Genomic DNA, 19,317 nt, shown 5'->3' with positions numbered 1-19,317 from the left:
CAGTGCCAGTTAAGTGGAGCAGGCAGATAAGGAGCTCTGTCTAGCATGGCCAGGCAACACACACACAGGGAATAAAATACAGGCCTGACTGCATCTACTGAAAGATTGTGCAACACTCTGTAGTGAAGTCTGCACACATTAATGTGTTTAATGTCAAAGCTCCAGCCACATGGCTGTGTAAAAATGGTATAACCCCAGTAGAAATAAATGCCATGTGCAGCTTAAAGATGGATCCCTTTGTGCTATTCCAAGTAACACCAGCTGCAGCTCCCTGCTTCCCTGCTTGCATGAGTCACTGCACAGAGTAACGTCCACCAGCTGGTCTCTTTCCTAAGGCCCTTCCAACAAGCTGGGATGGCTGGAGTGTACCAGACCCCTCACCCCTCACAGACAGTATGAAGGTTGGCCAGTAAAGGTTTCCATGGCCCATGACCACCTCTGTGACGACAGCTGTTCCAGCCAAGAAAGGTAAGTTGTTTCAGCTGAGGTTCAGGTGCTGGAACAGGCTGTCCAGGGAAGTGGTGGAGTCACCGTCCCTGGAGGCATTTAAAAGTTGTATAGGTGTGGCATTTAGGGACACGGTTTAATGGACATGATTTGGTGGATATGGCAGTGCTGGGTTAATGATTGGACTCAATGATCTTAAGAATGATTCCCTGACTCCCTAGGGCTGCTAAGCCTGATGTGCTGCCATTTTGCCTTGACAAAGATCCTCTCCCTATTTAGGTGTTACAGTCCTGTGATTACTGTCATGAGTAACTAAATTTGTAGTAAGGCCTTTTCCAAAGAATACATCTTCCTTGTGTGTTAAGTGCTCTTTCCTAGTTTCACTTTTGGCTCATATTATAAACTGAGTTATGGCAATAATTAATTTTAGAAGGTCAGATATCAAGGATGATAGTATAAGCCATACCCATGCCCTCAAGCTTTTTTTATATTCATCTGGCATCAATTACATATTCCATATTCAGAAGTGAAAAATATGACACTAATGTGCACATAAATAATGAAGCAAAGCCATTGGGACTTCTGGGGAGAGGTGCCTTGAAAGCATGCAGTATCAGGTATTAAATATGTATGTGTAGTATTTTCTTTGTTGTAAGGAGATTTTGCTCTAAAGAAGTACTTAGGATTTGGGGTAGCCTTCAAATAATCTAACCCAGATCACCCAGAAGAAATGGGCACTGGGTTTCTGTTGGTTTCTTCCTCTCAGCATCCCAAATTACAGTTTTTCCCAAGAAGAGCCTGTATCCTGTTGAATAATTAACAAGTAGCCATCTGCTCAGTTCAGGCTCTTTGACAGAGGCTGTATGTGAAACTAGAAGGAAAACCTGGTGATTGAAGTTAACAGAGAAGACTAAAAACAAAACACCTATTGACACTATTAATTAAGACTGAGGGAAGAAAAATTTGCATTCTGTAGAGCTTACCTGTAGTTTCTTCTTCTTCTGATTCATTGTCTTCATTGTCGTCATCATCATCATCATCTTCTTTATCCTCATCTTCCTTCTCTTCTTCTTTTCCTTTTTTGACCCTCCCTTTCCCTCCCTCCCCCTCTGGCTCTTCCATTCTTTTCTCACCAGCCTCTTCCAGCATTTTATCCTCTTCCTTTTCTCTGCTGGCTGTTAGATTCACCATAGTTATGTCAGGCAGGCTTCCATCTTGGTGCACCAGTCTGTAGGTAAAGAGTAGCATGTCAGCAAACTGAGTAGTAATGACATCGCAGTCTTTTTCTTTTTCTTTTTCAAACTGTTTGATTAGAAAAGAATTAACTGTTCATGGAAAATGCCTTAGAAGTAGAACAGTTAATGATTCTGGTACTCTCTCCAAACACACATTGAAAATTGGGTCGTTGGAATGTATTAGTAACTACTTCTCACTCAGATACTAATGGTTAGTTAGTAATGAGTGGTATTGACACTTAAACTTGACATTTTCCCCACTGGAGAAAATGGTCAGAGTTTAAGATGTAGAAGCATGAAATGACATTAAGAGGAAACATTTCATGACTTCACAGGGGACTTACTCATTTTGGTGGTTTGGTATTTTTTTCTTGAGGCTGCTCAAAGTAATTGGAACAGAAAGAAAAAGGGAGATGAGAACAGAGGGGTTACAGAAGAAGGTCATTGACAAATACGTCATGCTACATCACAAGTCATAAAGCATTCTCCTACTCCATCTGCAGAAGCCTTCTGATGCCAAGAGCATGCCATCATGACATTCACGGGGTGCTTCTATAAAGAAACGTGGATTTGCAGCACAGATGGAAAGGGGTCAAGCTATTTACACCAGTGCTAAACGTGGTCAGTGCTGTACCATGCTCTGAGTAATGCAGCTGAACCACCACAAGTATCTGACCTATCACTGTAAATGCATTTCCACCTTCCTCCAATTAAAAGATGCACCTGAAAAGCCAAGGAATTTGCAATTTTTCTTCCAGCTACCGTTTTGGGAACAAACAAAAGCACGATATCCATGGCTGCACCTTCAGAACATTTTTGTAATATCTGTCTTTGATAGTGCCATTCATTCTCTCTCTCTTTGCCACATCTCACAGAGAATTTTTCTTTAATTTATAATAGTCTCCATCTAAATCTATCAGTAAACTTCACACTACCAAAACTGGGATATGACTGATTTAACACAGAAACAATATTTCTCTAGCGCCATGATGCCTTTTTTCCCCCTGAGATTATTCAGTATATATATTTTCTTTAGTAGAGAAGATAAATATTTTCTTATGGTTTTCTTTTTTCTCCCAAAACTGTGAGGTTGGGACTCACCTCCCATAGCTGCAGAAATCTCACTTTCCCTTTGAATATGACTCCTTGCAATGAAGTCTCCCTTTGGCAAGTGTATGATTAGGTCATTAAATGTTTGGTTATGCTATTGAAATTACTACACTCAGCATACTTTCAAGCACCTGTAAGGCTGTTCTAAAATGCCATAGTACCATCTCAGGGATTTATTTTTCTTGATGTGAAATTCTGGCCTATAACCATTTCGACAGGAAATTCTGCCAATTTCAGGATTTTTACATTTCAAGAAACTAAATATATATATATTTCCTGATCATTAAAAATTAAGAGAATAGGCTAGGCAGTTAATGAGAAATTCAAACAAGCAGAATTATTTTTCAATCATTTGGGAGCTGCAGTTTCTTCAAGATGGAAACTTTGGAGTCTCAAATGCAGGAAAAAAACAGAAATCTGACTAAACAATCCTGAAGTAGAAATACCATGCCAATTGTCAAAAAGCAGAAAAGGTGATTTAAAATTAGAAGTTTAACAAGACATTCACACACCAAAAAATATCAAGTAATAAAGTTTAATCACATTTTAGGTACATTCATGTCTAAAATTCCTCATCACTGGTTGGGCAATGAACCTGAGTGTCTAACAACCTGAAAAAATCTTATATTCAAGAATTTATTCAGTAGCTTTGGCTACTGAAAACAGAATCATAAAATAGTTTAGGTGGGAAGGGACCTTAAAGAATCTACTACCATGGGCAGTGATACCTCCCAGCAGTGATATCTCCCAGATACTCTGACCAGGTTGCTCAGAGTCCCATCCAACCTGGCCTTGAACACTGCCAGACTGGGGCATCCACAACCACACTGGACAACTTGTTCCAGTGTCTCTCCACTCAACAGTAAATAATTTCTTCCTAATATCTAACTTAAATTTCTCCTCTTTCTATTTGTCCCCAATACTCCTTCTCCTGTCACTATAATTCCTGATGAAAAGTTCCTCTCCAGATTCCCTGTAGCCCCCCTTCAGATACCAGAAAGCTGCTGTGAGATCTCCAAACAATTTCTTCTTCATTAGGCTGAACAGCCCAAACTTTCTCAGCCTGTCTTCATAAGGGAGGTGCTCTAGTCCTCTTATCAACTTTGTGCTTCTATTCCGCACTTGCTCCAACAGTTTCAGGCCTTCTTATGTTGGAGACCCCAGAGCTGGATGCAGCACTCCAGGTGAGGTCTCACCAGAGGAGAGTAGAGGGGCAGAATCACCACGGTTAATGTGCTCATCATGCTCCTTTGGATGCAGCCCAGCATTTCTGGGCTGTGAGTGTGTTACTGGCTCATGGTGAGTTGTTCATCAGCTATCACACCCAGGTCCTCCTCAGGGCTACTCCCTGTCCTTCTCTGCCCAACCCGTAGGTGTGACCCAGGTGTAGGACCCTGCACTTTGCTTTGCTGAACCTCATGAGGTTTGCATGGGTCCACCTCCTGAGTGTGTCAAGGTCCCTCTGGATGCCATCCCTTCCCTCCAGTGTGACAGCACCACGCAGCCTGGTGTCCTCAGCAAACTTGCTGAAGGTGCCCTTGATCCCACTGTCTGTGTCACCAACAAAAATTTTGAATGGTTTCAGCCCCAGTACTGGTGTTGAGAGACACTACTCATCACTGATCTCATGAACAATGAGCCATTGACCAACTCTGCCTGTGGCCATCCAGCCAGTTCTTTATCCACCAAGTGGTCATTCCATGAAAACCACGTCTCTCCAATTTGGAGACAAGGATATCATACAGGATAGTGTTAAACCCTTTGCATAAGTCCGGGTAGACAATGTCAGTTACTCTGTTCCTATTTATGCTGTACCCTTACCATAGAAGGTCACCAAATTTGTAAGGCATGATTTGCCCTTAAGTAAAGCAATGTTACTCTTAGTAAAGAGATATTACCAATCATCTCTTTTGGGACTCTTTGATTATTTTCGTATCTAAATCACAGATCAGCTAGCATATACACTAAAAAGATATTAAAATCTCTATAAAGTTACTAAACATCAGTGTTCCCTAAAATGACATAACTTATATTTACCTAAAACTCTAATAAAGTACCAAAAGGATAAAGAAGAGAGAATGAATTTTCAGTTCAGTTCAAATGTTATAGAGATCTCTGGTTACTATAAACCATCAGTGCTCATTTAAAAGGCAATGCACCATGAAATGAAAGTAACCATATAATCAGACAGGTTTTGTATGTATGCAATTGCATTGATTTTTATGAGGTATCTTCCCAAGTGACTTTTATAATGGAAAAAAATCTATTCACACTGATATAAATCAAGGACTTCATGACTTACCTCAGTGTAAATTGGATAGAAACACAGTAACTCTATAAGATTTTGTATGAGTGGACTCATCTTTCTCTTACTCATATAATTCCCATTCATGTTCTGGACATCCAGGAGGCAAATGGGGTTATAAAGATTGGTATGTATAATATATATACCTGATAAAGCCTCAGTATGAGTTTGGTTTCCAGTAGGCTTATTTTTATTGGCATCCGTAGGCTTGAGCATTGGATCATGTGCTAGGAGATCCAAGGATATATAAAATGCCCTGCCCACTGTTTGGAAAGTTAGTCTATTTGGAATCTTTCTTCCAAAATTTCCTTATGTATTGCCAGGATTGCTTTTCCAATTTCTTTTTTTTCTTTTCACTACAAGATCACATTATATTGTAACCAACAACACTGAGGTTTAAGATATAAACACTTCATGAGTTTAAAATTTTTAAGACATGCTACCCATATATTTTCAGAGCTAGTGAGATATGATTTCATTGTTGGAAGCCACATACTAGGGGGAAATTACCCCAAATAACATAAAGGCATTGTGTCTCATACTAAAGGAGAGAAATAACTAAATAATAATGCAGGCAACAAGCCTTGAAGGTACAGCCACTACTGCTTTTAGCTGAGAGCATTTCTTACTCTCAGGTTCATTAAACAGGGTATCAACAATGAGAAGTATACCAATAGATCTAGTTTTTGGCAACAAAGCAATTTCAGTGGCACTAAAATCAGGCATGTGCTACGGGTCCTTGCTGGATTTCTCATACTTTCACCTATTTGCAATTTACTAGGGCATAAGATTAATTAATTGAATGCATTATTAAGCATCTTTTGTCTTTGATAATTTTTTGCTGTTTATAAATTGCTTGAAACTTCCTAGCTAAAAGAAGTTCTCAAGTATCTTTCATGCAAAGCCTTAAGAACAGAAAGCCTTCTGCTCTGCAGAACACTAGTGACCCATGTCCCAAATATTTGGTCTCCAAGATTCAAACTGAGCACACAGTGCCACACCTCCACTGGCAGGACCTTGAGTGCCTTTACAGGGCTTTAAGGGGATATGCTGCTTGAATCCAAGCCCTGTTGGGGTATTTGGACAGGCCAGGAATCCTTGGTGCAGAGGTCCCTCTCCTTTCATTGGGTGCTGTGTCCATGCTGAGGCTCCACTGCTGTGTTGTGGCTGTGCCACAGCGCTGTCTGTGCCTGCTCCCACACCTCCCGGACCCTGAGCCTGACATGCAGACTGACACCCTGCCTTCACTGCACACCTGGCCTATCTTCATGGACTTGCTGGGGCCTCACCAGGCTGTGGCTGACCCTCTTACCAATTCCAGATCTGATCCTCTCCCTCAGTTGTTGGTCCATGTCCCTGACTGCCCATGGGTGAGAGCCCAGCCTTGCCTCCTGGCCATGCCCCTTGGCAACCAGCTTGCCTGCCTTAGCCAAGGTGCTTGCCCTCACCACTCCCTTAAACACAGGCTTCTGTAGATCAGAATTCCAGCTCTGGTGAACTTTTAGGAACAGTGACTCAAACCATACGATGACATTTGAAGAAGGAGCATGAACATGACTCATAAACTGACTTCTTGTTAGAGCAGGTAGTCACAAATATCTAAACAATACATCTTCTTGGTTTTTCTGTTTATATTCAGTAATGACAACAACTCAGAAGTCCTTCTATTCTCAGAGATGACTTAAAAATAGCTCACATTTATTCCAGCCAAGTATTTTGAAAGGAATCTAATTTACAGAGTTTTCAAGATGCCATTTATAAAGGGATGATCATGATGGCAGTTTTTCTAGTTTGGATCCTGCAGCCCCCAACTCAGCCTGTGAATTAACAGCCTTAGCATGCAGTGGGTTCAGTGTTCCCTTTCCAACTCTGAAATTTCAGTCTGTAGAAACTCTGTGTAAATACCACATATTTAACTGAACAGGCCCTCAAATTCCCATTCTTACATGCTTGGAGAAAGACAGGGATGTGTGTCTCTGTGTTTGTGTGTCTGTGTGTACACAGGCGCATGCAGGCATGCATCTTTCCATGCACAAACAAAGGGTAGACAAACGAGCCTCCTCAACCAAATCTATTGTCTGCAGCCAATTACAAATAGCACCAATTATTCCTGCATTGAGGCATGGGCAAAGTCTAGGAGAATTCTCAGCTGGGAGAAGAAACTCACAATGTATAAATATGCAGAAGAGGTGTATTAACTGCTTCATGGGCTTTAGGAAACTGCAACACCTGAACAACATTATCTCCCTGCTTAATTCACAGTACTGCGCAGCAAGAACATACTTTGCTTTAAGGCAGCGAAGAGGTAACAAAAAAAAAAAAAAGTATATCGGTTTTAAAGGAAAGGAAGAATTGAAGTACCCACCTATTAATTATTAGATATACACGGCCATTGACTTTGGCATGGCTATGAGGTGGGAGATGAAAGCACAAGATGAAAATGGGAAATGAATTAGAGAGAGAAAAGAAAGCCGTTAAATAGGAACTGAACGCACCTTCCTGTCTACCAACGTGTTATGACACATTGTCATAACAATGCACACTCTGAAATTTTAACATACACCATGCAGTGAAAAGTCTAGGAAGCTTATGAATGCAACTCTTAGACATTTAGATCCTATGCAATTTCAGTCAGAACTACAGATAATTGTCATAGTCCTCAAAATGTGAGAACAGCCTTCACTGCTTTATTTTAAGCAAGCCTTAGAATACTACCAATTTTTAAAATATGTTTTCTTTAAAAAATATATGTAAAGGTAATGATGGCAGAGCCTCCTATCAGAGAAATTATCTACCTCACCACCTTTATCTCTGCCATCCCACAATTCATGGTACAGCAAGGAAATGGGTTTGGAAAGTCCTAATCAGAGAATTTTTCTTTCTCTTGCAGATGTAAAACTGTGACACTCAGTTCTGACACCTTTATAAATAGTGAGAAGTGCCTCACTCTGTCAGTTCCAATGTGCCAGTTTCTGTGTCCTCTCTTGGCAGCTGGCAGACCCTTACTCTTCAACTCACTCTGCAAATTTTGCTCATGAGAAGCTGCATTTTAAAAGTGAACATTCTTAGCAATTTCAACAGGACCCTTCAGTAACACACAACTGTAGTACTATAATCACACCTGGCAGTTCAAAGGCAGATGGAGGAATTGGACGTGCTTTCTTTATTGCTTTCATGACCAGCTCTCAGCTGCTTTGATTATTTTAAGAAGTTTGCTATTAAAAGGACAGAATTCTGTTACTCAAAATGAAGGTTCTGGTTTTTTATTTAAATTTTTTTGTTGCCAAAGGTGCAGCATAAAAGTGGTTCAAAAAGGCAAAGCATTTGTTAAGTGAATGCTAGTGTCTTCAAAGCAAAAAAGGAAAATTAATTTTTAGTAGCTTTGAGAGAAAACTGCACATATATATAAATCTTGAATCTGTTTTAATTGCCCCTGCAACTTAGTGCTAGCATTACTGTTAAGCTGAAGATGGTTGTTGTGTTAGTTCTTATCCAGCTTTATGCATCACCAATACAAATGTCAGCTGTGCTCTTATTGTGAAGCTTTGAACTATAAAAGTCAGCTGATGCTCAATAGTGATTTATTGCATCAAGGGAAGAAAAGAGCTGGATTTTCATATGCCAGGCAGTGTTAGTAGGAGTACAAACCAAGAAAATTGTTCTGATTTGGGTATTGGTCATAATAATTAAAGCTTCTCAGGAGGAACAAAGGAGATATTTGTGATTTTGAAAATACTGCAAAATGGCAAATGTAGCACATATGAAGCATTTAACAGTTAAAAATATTTAGCTACTTATGTGACTGCTTAATACAAGCTAGTGCACATTTAGACTCAAAAAAATAGCACTCTAATGCCAAGATAAAAAAGTTGATGATATCACATGTTCCTCTTCATCTGTGACTTTAATAAAAAGCTTGGTACGATAATGAATGTCCACTTTCAGCATGATATCTCCAGGCTGTTTATTCCTGGCAAAAATGTTTGTTCACAATGCATTAAAACATTTTGTGTCTTCACCATCAGCAGTTCCATCCTTCAGGAATAAAGTGATTTTAGTCACAGCAATCCTCTTCATGCCACCAGTTGGAAAGCTGTATAGTATTCTTGTATCTTTCATGTGTAATGGAAAGATTTTCAAGTAGCGGTTGCACAGGCAAAGTGAACCCATCAAAATCCTATGAGTGCCCTCAGGGTCTTTTTCTTTTTATTCTGTGTCTGCCGGATCACACTAGAAGGGACGTGGAAACTTCCTTTGTTACTCAGCACAAACTGAGTGCAAACTTTGGGCTGCCAGAGAGCTTGCAGAGTTACTGCAAACTGTAAAGCATTCCTCCAAATGCCTCAGCCAAGGAACAGCCCAATTTCAGCTCAGACATGTATCTGGGCTCTGTTTTCAGGACTTGGCCAATCTCAAGTTCTTAACATGTACCTACTGCTGCACAAAAGTCCACTATGGGCAAGGGAAGTTTGCTCATAGGCCATTACAAAAGCGCCCTTGGATCTACCATCACATTTAGCAATTCAAGAAGAGCAACAGGAGAGCTATTACACAGACAGACATTTAAAAGTTGAGCTTAATCCCCCCCACATCTTTATCAGGAAATTTTATCAAGTTTGATCAGTTCTGGTCTTAGCAATTTTTTAAACACAGAAACTGGAAGCATTCCATAAAACTGGAGCTTATTCTCATGGCACAAACTAGTACCATACACTGTGAAGTAACTTCATATCAAATTGAATGCATGAAAAATATCTGAAATGCTTTTTAAATCTTGCATAACCTAGAATATAATTCCCTGTTAAGCAACTGGCATTATTCCCTGTGGCATTATTACCTGTGGTCTACGTGGTGTTATGCAGCTAGCCCACGTTCATAGAAGTGCAGCTGAGATACACCAATCACTAGACAGGTGAACATTCTAAAAGTGGGATCTAAATTAATTGCTTTCTTCAAAGAATGAACATAATTGTCATTGCATAATATAACACTATGTACTACAAAACCATTGCTCTCTCTCATACTCCTGGCTGAGCATCCTAGGCCAGATTGGTTTTTATACAGGAAAATATGTAAGAATTGAACACTGGAAAAGTGATGCCCCAGATTAATGAAGAAATGTGAATGAACGTCTGGATGAAATCACCAAATGTCTAGCATAGCCAAGGGTCAGTACTATGAAAAGTAACCACAAATTCAGAATTTTTCCATTTCTGAAGTTCAACTTTACAAAAAGGCCTAACTGTTCAATGCAAATGTGGTGTTTTCCACAGATATCCAAATCTTCATGTGGACCTCAAAATGGATGTTGAAACAAAAGAAGTGACCCAAAATAAAAGCTGTGTTTCTTATTACTGACAGGAACACACATACAAAAGGGCACACACAGTAATTAAGCACCTAACTTCAAGTAAAGGTCAAAGCAAATAAAAAAAATATAAATGCCATTAGTACCTTTGAAAATGTATCTTAAAATGAAAAAGTTCAGTATGTAGGGGAAAATGGGGAGAGACAGATACTTTGATTGTAGTGGGATGTGGATACTGTGCACTTTCTTTTTAAACCAGGTAGTCATAGCAAAGGCAAATAACATCTACTGAAAAGTGAGCATTACAAGATAGTCAGAAACAGTATTTCCACACAGATAATTAATAGCTCAATTTACTTTGCTTCTTTACCTGTAAATAGTGTTGTCCTGTTTGCTGGTTACAGCTTTCAAATCAGTGATCTGCAGAAACCGATCATGGAAATAGTGAAGGTGTAAGATACACACCAGTAGGAAGGAGGTGGGGATAAAGATGCGTGTGAATAGATCAGCCACAGAAAACTGTTTTAAGCCAAGGTCCTCTAGTCTGGGAAAAAAAAAAGTATTCCACTAAGGCATCTTTTCACACACAATATTCTTTCCATGAGACATTTCTACAAATTATTTGCAATAGAAAATAAGGGGATGGTACTTTTTGCATGGTTTTTGTTCCTAAAATTCTCCCGAACTAGCAAGTTTTACAATGCAAGTATCCTGTGTTCAGACTCAGTAATGTAGAGAGGTACTGTAAAAGTACAGTCAAATGAACAAATCCTGCCACAGATCTCTTGAATCAGATGAGTTTTCTCTGACTGAAAGTCCTGCACTGGAGATCCACTCATATTGCTTATACTTTCCAGTGTAAGCTCCTCTTGAGAAATACCCAACTCATCACAAGGATGAAGAATCCCAGTGCTCCTTATTAGCTGGAAAGCAGGCTGACTTTCATCAGTTCTAAACACCTTGCAGATCTACCCTTAATCTTTCCCTGGATCTGGTTCCTATGGTCGAAGTGGTGAAGAGAAGTTTTGGCACTGTATTGAGAACATAAGCAATCCAAAGGCCTAAGCAGCCAATTGGAGAAAATACAGCTCTGAGCTTCTCTCTTGGTTTTGCTCACTCCTATGGTTACGCCAATAAATCCATGGCTTCATAACTGAGTGCCTAAAATCAGCTATGCCTGAGAATGGCTGCGTGACGTTTTTCTCCCATAAGAAAAAAGACTGCTCTTAGATCCTTCCATCACACTGAACTCAGATCAAAGATACAAATAAAAAATTAATCAAAACCACTTACTTCCTGTCATCCAGGCCTGTCATGTTCTTCCACAAATCAGGGAATGACTCAAACTGGTATGTGTAGATGAAGATAAGTACCAACATTGTGTAAACAACCACCGACATCCAGAAGTACTTTAAAATCTTTCTCCACCATTCATAGTGTACCTGAAAATCACACACTAAAGATGCTGACACAAGCTGAAGGCAAAGACACTGATAGAAATATTGACAACATTGTACTGTTGAACATGGATGAAGAGCACTATTTTTCCCAGCTGGTCTGAAGTGAGCAATGATTACCCTAAATAATCTATCAGGCACAGATTTTTGAGTTAGTTTTCACTCCTGATGCAAATGCATTGAAGTAAAGACTTTTGTGCAAAAATGTCTGATGAGACATGGGCCACAGATACAAACTCAGGGACAGCTTCAGCCAGCTAATTTCATCACCATTAGGTGATGACAGTCCAGGAGGAGAGGGACTCCCGTGCTCATTGGGGTGTGAAGCAGTGTCGACCAGCTGGTGGCTATGTAGAATGTGCACAGACTCAGAATTTTCCACAAAGGTTCCAGAGCTTATGGTCAAGTGGCATAGCAGAGGTGTGCATTGTATGCACCCTGCCTGTCACTACAACCAAAAACCAGAGGAAAATTAGTCTTAATCCCTTCAAATGTTCTTATTCTGCTGTGTCTAACTAAAGAACAAGTTCACTGTTCATGAATTCTATTTGGAGCTACTTTATTACCAAGCTAAAAGTACAAACAGTTCTATTCAAGGATACAATTCAGTTAACACAGTTCTTCCTTACCTGGTAGAGGGCCACACAGAAGAGGAACAGTACCATGTAGATGATTTTGTACATGACAATTGTACCTTCAAAGCTGACAAAGAAGAACATGCCCCCACAGACGTAAATCCAGTACTTGATTAACATAGCCATCACCAGCTTCCCCAAGACTTTCATAATATCCTGTTCATCATCCTCCTCTCCCTCCTCCTCCTCTTCCTTCTCCTCTTCCTGTTCTTCTGACACTTCTCCCTCTTGCGACTCCTCTTCTGCAAATACAGAGTCACATTTGGCCTGTCTCTTCTGGGGACTTTTAGTAAGAATTTAAATGGGTAGAAAGTAAAATCTCTGCACACAACACAGAAACTTAAAACTCAATATTCACAAGAGACTGTAATTCCTAATCATGCATGCCTCCAGAGCAAGGAAAAGGGTTTTAACTTCATGTGAGCTTAAGCCTGCTGCTGGAGCCATAGGGCACATGGCTATACATCCTTACCAGACACCCACCTTTTCTTTGTCTGAAATGTCAGCAGCTTGAGTGGAAAATTAGAGCCTAAGGGTTGTATAATGGATAACAGCCAAAACACTTTCCATATACTCTTATACTCTCAAGTAAGCAACCTTTTAAATTGGAAAACAAAGAGACCACTGGCACCACCAGAAACCTCTCGAGTTTAAACTCTCGAGTTCCAGCCTCTTGTCTTGAATTTTCATCCTTTAGATAACATTGTGTTTATCCTCAAAAACCACAAGCAAAGGAAAACATTAACATAAACACAAAGAAGCTTAAAAAATATAAATGCTGCACTAACACTGCTGTTTTTCAAAAAAAACTACCATTTATCCAGGTTTTTGTGCTGTACCTGGGCCAGAAAAGAAAAGCTGCTTTGGCCCTATGAAGAGGTCAAGATTCCCCAGTTATTAACCTTATGAAGTATGTGGAGAGCAGGGTAAGTGACCCCCAGCAGCAAGTACATGTGCAAGTATCTAGATAACAGGGCTTGCCAGAACCATATCTAGTTGTTTTTCCTTCCACTGAGAGCAATATTGAAACTTCACCATCAAGAGGATTGCCCACTCCTTTTGTCCCACTCACCATCTCCCTCCCTCAGGCTCTTGCCTTGAAAATCCTTGTAGTACAGCTTTGACACTGATCAGATGTTTTACTGAGACAAGGACTGTAATTAATCAGAGACAGAACCACACCACTGCCATTTCAGTGCACTGAATTTTTCAGTTTAACATCCAGAGACAGAGGGCAAGGAATGTTTGGAGACACGTGTGTCCAGTAGCAAAAGAAAGAACATGTCACTGAGTTATTAGGTAAGCTGAATCTATGAAAGTAAACTTTGCTCTCAGGTGTGCTTGAGCCCCTGCACTGAAAAAACATATGCTTTTTTCCCACTGAAATTTGTAGTTTAACTTCTGTGTCTGTAAAAGAGTTTATGGACCAACACAACTTTCAAGGAATTTAGCAACTTTTCCTAGGTAAACTCATCTCCTTTGGCTAAACTTTAAAGCAATTAATCCTCTGGTTTGAGTTGGGAACACAGCAGTAAACTGATCATTTGAAAATTCCATGATCTTTCTGAAATGAGTCATTTTATTACCTTCCAGTAAAGAAAATTTTATATGAATTTCTAAAGTTTAAAGGTGTTTTACTTCTATAGCTCAGAGATAGCTGCACATAGATTTTGCAATATCTTTCTTAGCTAATAACAGATACCTTGCTAATTGCTTTCAGTATCAGAGAAACGCAGTAACTGGAACTTCTATCATGACTGAAGGACTAAATTGGATCTGGCTTTACCTTTTTCTTCATTTTCTTCACTTCCAACTTTGACCTCAGATAAAGTAGCTTCTTTTAGCCGAAGTGCTTTCTGTTCAGTGAGGTGTTGCCTAAGCAGTAGCCAGAAAGTAATTGTGAAAAGAATCTGCAAACAAAAATCAAAACAAAACCAACAGACTAATTGTATATCCTATGTCCTACTGATACAAGCATAGGTTTTCACAAATTCTGCATGCCTTTGTTTTCTCTGTCTCTCAGAAAATGGCAGCGATGGCAGCAGTGTCAAAGTGCATCTTATGGCAAGTTATGTTATTTAGGAAACATCCTGCATTACAGACAACTTAGCTTCATTTGCACATTTTCATTTTTTAAAGGTATTCACTTATATGCATCTATTCCTACCCTGTTTTATTCAGTTTTTAATTACTGTCCTATAAGTTTAGGAATCTTCTTATTATGCCTTGATTGATATAATTCCCATTTGCTGGGTTTTTGTTCATTTTTTACCTTTTTTTCAGGGAAGAAGCATATGCAAGAGTGTGCTGTCATTATAATGATTTTGTACATCACAAATATTTTGATTTAGGAGGTTTGTTACTTCAGGTGCTTAAACACAGTTAATTAAAAAATCCATTTTTTGTATGTATTGCAGTTACAGAAGACCCAGTCAATGGAATTTGCTTTGCATTTGCAAAAGTTACAAGAGCTGAGATAGCCCTTTATTCTTTTAAGAGCTTCAAGAGATGTTAATTCAGTAACAGCAGGATACCTTAGAAATAAACAGATCTCTTTAATGAAGAGTGCAATTCTGTGTGTTGCAAAAAGCTACATTCAACAGCTTGCAATACCAAGAGATGGACAAAATTTAGAAAACAACATGATACCTGTTGTCACACACTTGATTTTATGTTTGCTTTCTACGAAGCTTTTGTTAATTTCCCTTTACAGAAGGAGACTTATTTCACTACATAGCTAGAAGAACAGAAAATTTCAAAGAAGAAGCATGTAAGAGCCAAATATTTGCACACAATAGAATGGCAAGGCCAGTGATACAGTGTATTTTTTTTTTCTAATGCACAAGACCTTAATGGGGAAAAGGATTGCTCCCAGGAGATGTTTTTCTAATTGACATTGCTGCTAACACTGAGCCATGGCAGCAGATTGTCAGTCTGTGTGACTTGTCACAGTTCCCCAGATACCTCCTGGAGCTCTAGCTTTTCCAACACAAACTTTTGCTATTGTAAAACACAGACTTTCTTCTGCAGTGCTTAGCTCTGACTTCCTGCCACATTTACTCTCTTGTTCTACTCGGCATTTCCAGAGCCAGAGCTGGCTCTAAGAAAAGTCTTGAAGGATTGCAGACCAAACAAATGCTTTTAGCCACCTTTTACAGTATAGATTTTATCACATTTTCAGACCAGGAAACACATAGAGCATGCAGACACTTATGCAGGAAGAATTACAGTACACTTCTATTCTTCTTTCTGCAGAACACAGTATCTAGTCTCCATTTAAATTCAACCATTATTCAAAAGACTTTAAATTAGGAATAAAGGGGTGTACAGAGTTCCTTGTAGATAAACTACTAAAGAGAGACTGATGGACAAGGCTAATGAGCAAAGGGTGCCTGGGGTGATGTGAACAAAAGGAAATACATAATCAGCAAAACAGGGCTTATGCAGGGTCACTGCAAGCATTTGTATATATAAGCAAGGCAATTACTTCAACACAGCCTTACAGGGAAACCTGCCAGATTCTTTCTGGGAAAACATCATGTCAGGTGCGCCTCTGAAGTGCCTGTACACTTGAGCCCTGCAGCATGGGGAACAAACCCAGGCAATTAGAGATCTCTGTGCAGGGCTGTGGTCTTGTTGGGGTGAGAGAGACAGGGTGTGATGCCTTGAATATTTGCAATACAGAGCTACAGGCTCTTTAGGAAGCACAGGCCAGAAAGATGCAGAGGTGAGGTTGGGATTTGCACAGCAACACAGCTGGAATGCATAGACTCTGCCTGGGGATGGAGGATGGACTAGGTAATCTGGGAGGAATGCAGACTGGCCATGCATGCACAGACATGGTCAGAAAAGTCAAGGCCTGAAACTCAGTCTGGCACAGCACATCAAGAGCAGCAAGATTTGCTTCTGTACATGCCTCAGCAGAAAAAGGAAGGCTACGGGAAAATCTAGGCCCACTGCTGACTGGGGTGAGGGCCCTGGTGACACAGGACATGGAAGAGGCTGAGGTATCAAATGCCTTCTTTGCCTCAGTCTTTGCTAGCAAGACTGGCCCTAAGGAAACACAGTTCCTGGAGACCACGGAAAAGACTGAAGCAAGGATGAGTCTTCCTTTGGTGGAACAGGCTTGGATCAGGGAATATTTAAAGAAAATAGGCATACATAAGTGCACAGGTCTTGATGGGATGTGCCCAGGAGCTGGCTGGTGTCATTAGCAGAGGTTACTCTCAATGACCTTTGATCAAATGTGGTGATGGGAGAATTGCTGAAGGAAAGCAAATGTCACTCTTATCTTCAAGAAGTTCAAGGTGAAGGATCAAGCCTGGACAACTTCACTTCAATCCCTGGGAGGGTGATAGTGATGAGATGTTGGAAAAGGCTTCCTAGAGAAGCTGTGAATGCTCCATCATTGGAAGTGTCTGAGGTAAGGCTGGATGGAACTTTGAGCAACCTGATCTAGTGGAAGATGTCCCTGCCTGTGGGAGGGGGATTGGACTAGATGATCTTGAAAGGTCTTTGCTGACCCCAAACCATTCTGTGATTCTAATTGGATGGAGGGGCTAATGCTGAAAAACATTTCCAGGCAAGTGAAGGATGAGAAAACCATCAGGAATAGTTAGAGTGTATCCGTGCAGGGGAAGTCATGCTTGACCAGCTTCATGAACTTTTATGATAAAATGACTGAACTGCTAGATGAGGGGAGAACAGCAGATATTGTCTCTTAGACTCCAGACAGAAACTATCTCCCATAAGGTGGTCAGGGGAAGCTGATGGAGTGTGGGCTGGATGAGCAGACAGTGAGCTGAACTGAAAACTGACCGAACAGCTGAGCTCAGAGGGCGGTGATCAATGGCATAAAGTCTACTTGGAGGTCAGTGATTAGCAATATGCCCCAGGGTAAATACTGAACCCAGTCTTGTTCAACATCTTAATTTTCCATCCAGATGATGGGGGAGAGTGTACCCTCACCAAGTTTACTGATAACACACACCTGGGAGGAGTGGCTGATTCACCAGAGGGTTATGCTGCCATCCAGCAGGACCTCAACAGGCAGGAGTGAGGGGCTGGAGAGAGGGGCTGACAGGACCATCAGGGCATTCAACAAGGTGAAGTACAAAGTCCTGCACCTGGGGAGGAAGAACCAGCTCATGTACCAGCTCAGGTGTTGGGGTCCAATAAGCTGGAGAGTAGTTTGGCAGAAATAGCCTGTAGATTCTGGTGGATAATAAGTTACAGGTAAGCCAGCAATGTGCCCTTATGACAAAGAATGTTAATGGCTGCATTAGGAGGTGTTGACAGCAGGTTGAGGAAGGTGATTCTTCCCTACTCAGCACTGTGAGGTGAGCCCACAATTTGAGTGCTGTGTCCTATTCTGGCACCCCAGTACAAGACAGATGGATGCAAAGGAGAGAGTCTGGCTGAATGGCCATGAAGGGACTGGAACATCTCTCCTATGTAAAAGACAAAGCTCAGGAGGAATCTCATTCAATGTCTATAAATATCTAAAGGGAGGTGTGAAGAGGTTGGAGCCAGACTCTTTTCAGTGGTGCCCAGTGATGGGACCAGAGGCAATAGGCACAAACTGAAACATGGGAGGTTCCCTCTGAACATCAGGAAACACTTTTTTTCCTGTGAGGGTAACTGAGCACTGGCACAGGTTGCCCCAGGATGTAACAAGAGTTTCTACTCATAGGGATATTCAAAAACCATCTAGGCATGGTCCTGGGCAATCAAGATGGCTCTGCTTGAGAGTTGGACCCATGACCTCCAGAAGCCTTTTTTGGCTTCAACTATTGTGTGATTTTGTGAAAGTTATGGAGTACATTTAATTCAGCTTAAAAAACTCCATTAAACGCCTAATGGCTTTATGGATGTGGCCAAATCACCATATACACACACCAGCTTCTTTTTCTTTCAATCACCATATACACACACCAGCTTCTTTTCAGACAGCATCTGTCTTTAGACAAGATATTTGCTGATATAGCCAATAAGAAATAATATCAAAGGGAATGAAGTATTAAGACAGTTAAAATTCCTTAGAGAATTATGAAGTAATTGAAAAAAAAAAATTAAAACTTTCTACAAAGTTTTGCTTTATCCCCTTGAGCTTTATTCCTCTTACCAAACTAGCCCTACTGTTACCAGACAAATAATATATCACTCACTAACTTTCAAACGCATTAAAGACCCAGGAATGGTTATCCAAAAGTTATTGCCAACAAGGAAGATGTCGTACAGAATCAACTTAAATTGTAATTAGGAGTCACAAGGGAAGTGATCCACTTAGCTCTAGGGGAGCAGTGCCAACTAGATGCACTCCCTGAGATGCCCCTCTTGGGTGCCCTAGGAAAAAAACATCCTGTTTTTGCTCAGTCACTTCTCCAGGAGAAAAATAGCAGGACATAATGCTTTTCCAAGACATTAAAGAAAAAATCCATCATGCGCTGGGGTCAGCAAATTCTCTTGGTTCTAACCTAAAATGGATTTCAACTCGTGCTGATGCAGGTGTAAGGATAAAGAATTAAACCTCAGCCACCCACTGCTATGTGCTGCTGCTTGTGCCAAACCATTAGAGAGTGAGTAGCATTGGTAATTGCAATGACAACACAGTTCCAGTTGCCATCATAATCACAGACAGATCTGACATCCCATGGGCATTAATCTAGAGAGTCAAATAAAATATGGTTTTGAATCCAGTTTATAAAAACAAACAAGTGAGCAATTTCAATCCATCAGGTATTTTTTACAGAATTATCATGAAAACCTAAAAGGTGTCTGAACTATTTGCTCTACTATTAGCTTAATATGCAAGAAGTAG

General features: G+C 40.4%; 1 protein-coding gene across 4 annotated transcripts in view; it reads right to left on the bottom strand.

Moving 5' to 3' along the window:
- Positions 1-19,317, bottom strand: part of PIEZO2 (piezo type mechanosensitive ion channel component 2) — a 286,587-nt gene that overhangs the window by 69,751 nt on the left and 197,519 nt on the right. For all 4 annotated transcript variants that reach the window (XM_030967574.1, XM_030967591.1, XM_030967583.1 and 1 more), the window contains 5 exons: positions 14,284-14,407; positions 12,492-12,739; positions 11,699-11,847; positions 10,776-10,949; positions 1,431-1,675 (listed from right to left, as the gene is read on the bottom strand). In XM_030967574.1, coding sequence (XP_030823434.1) covers positions 1,431-1,675; positions 10,776-10,949; positions 11,699-11,847; positions 12,492-12,739; positions 14,284-14,407 — 940 coding nt within the window. The remainder of the gene's footprint in view (positions 1-1,430; positions 1,676-10,775; positions 10,950-11,698; positions 11,848-12,491; positions 12,740-14,283; positions 14,408-19,317) is intronic.

Source organism: Camarhynchus parvulus, chromosome 2, assembly GCF_901933205.1.
Source record: "Camarhynchus parvulus chromosome 2, STF_HiC, whole genome shotgun sequence".
NCBI classification, from domain to species: Eukaryota; Metazoa; Chordata; class Aves; order Passeriformes; family Thraupidae; genus Camarhynchus; species Camarhynchus parvulus.
The sequence above is the reverse complement of the archived record's forward strand: the minus strand, read 5'-3'. Positions and strand labels throughout refer to the sequence as shown.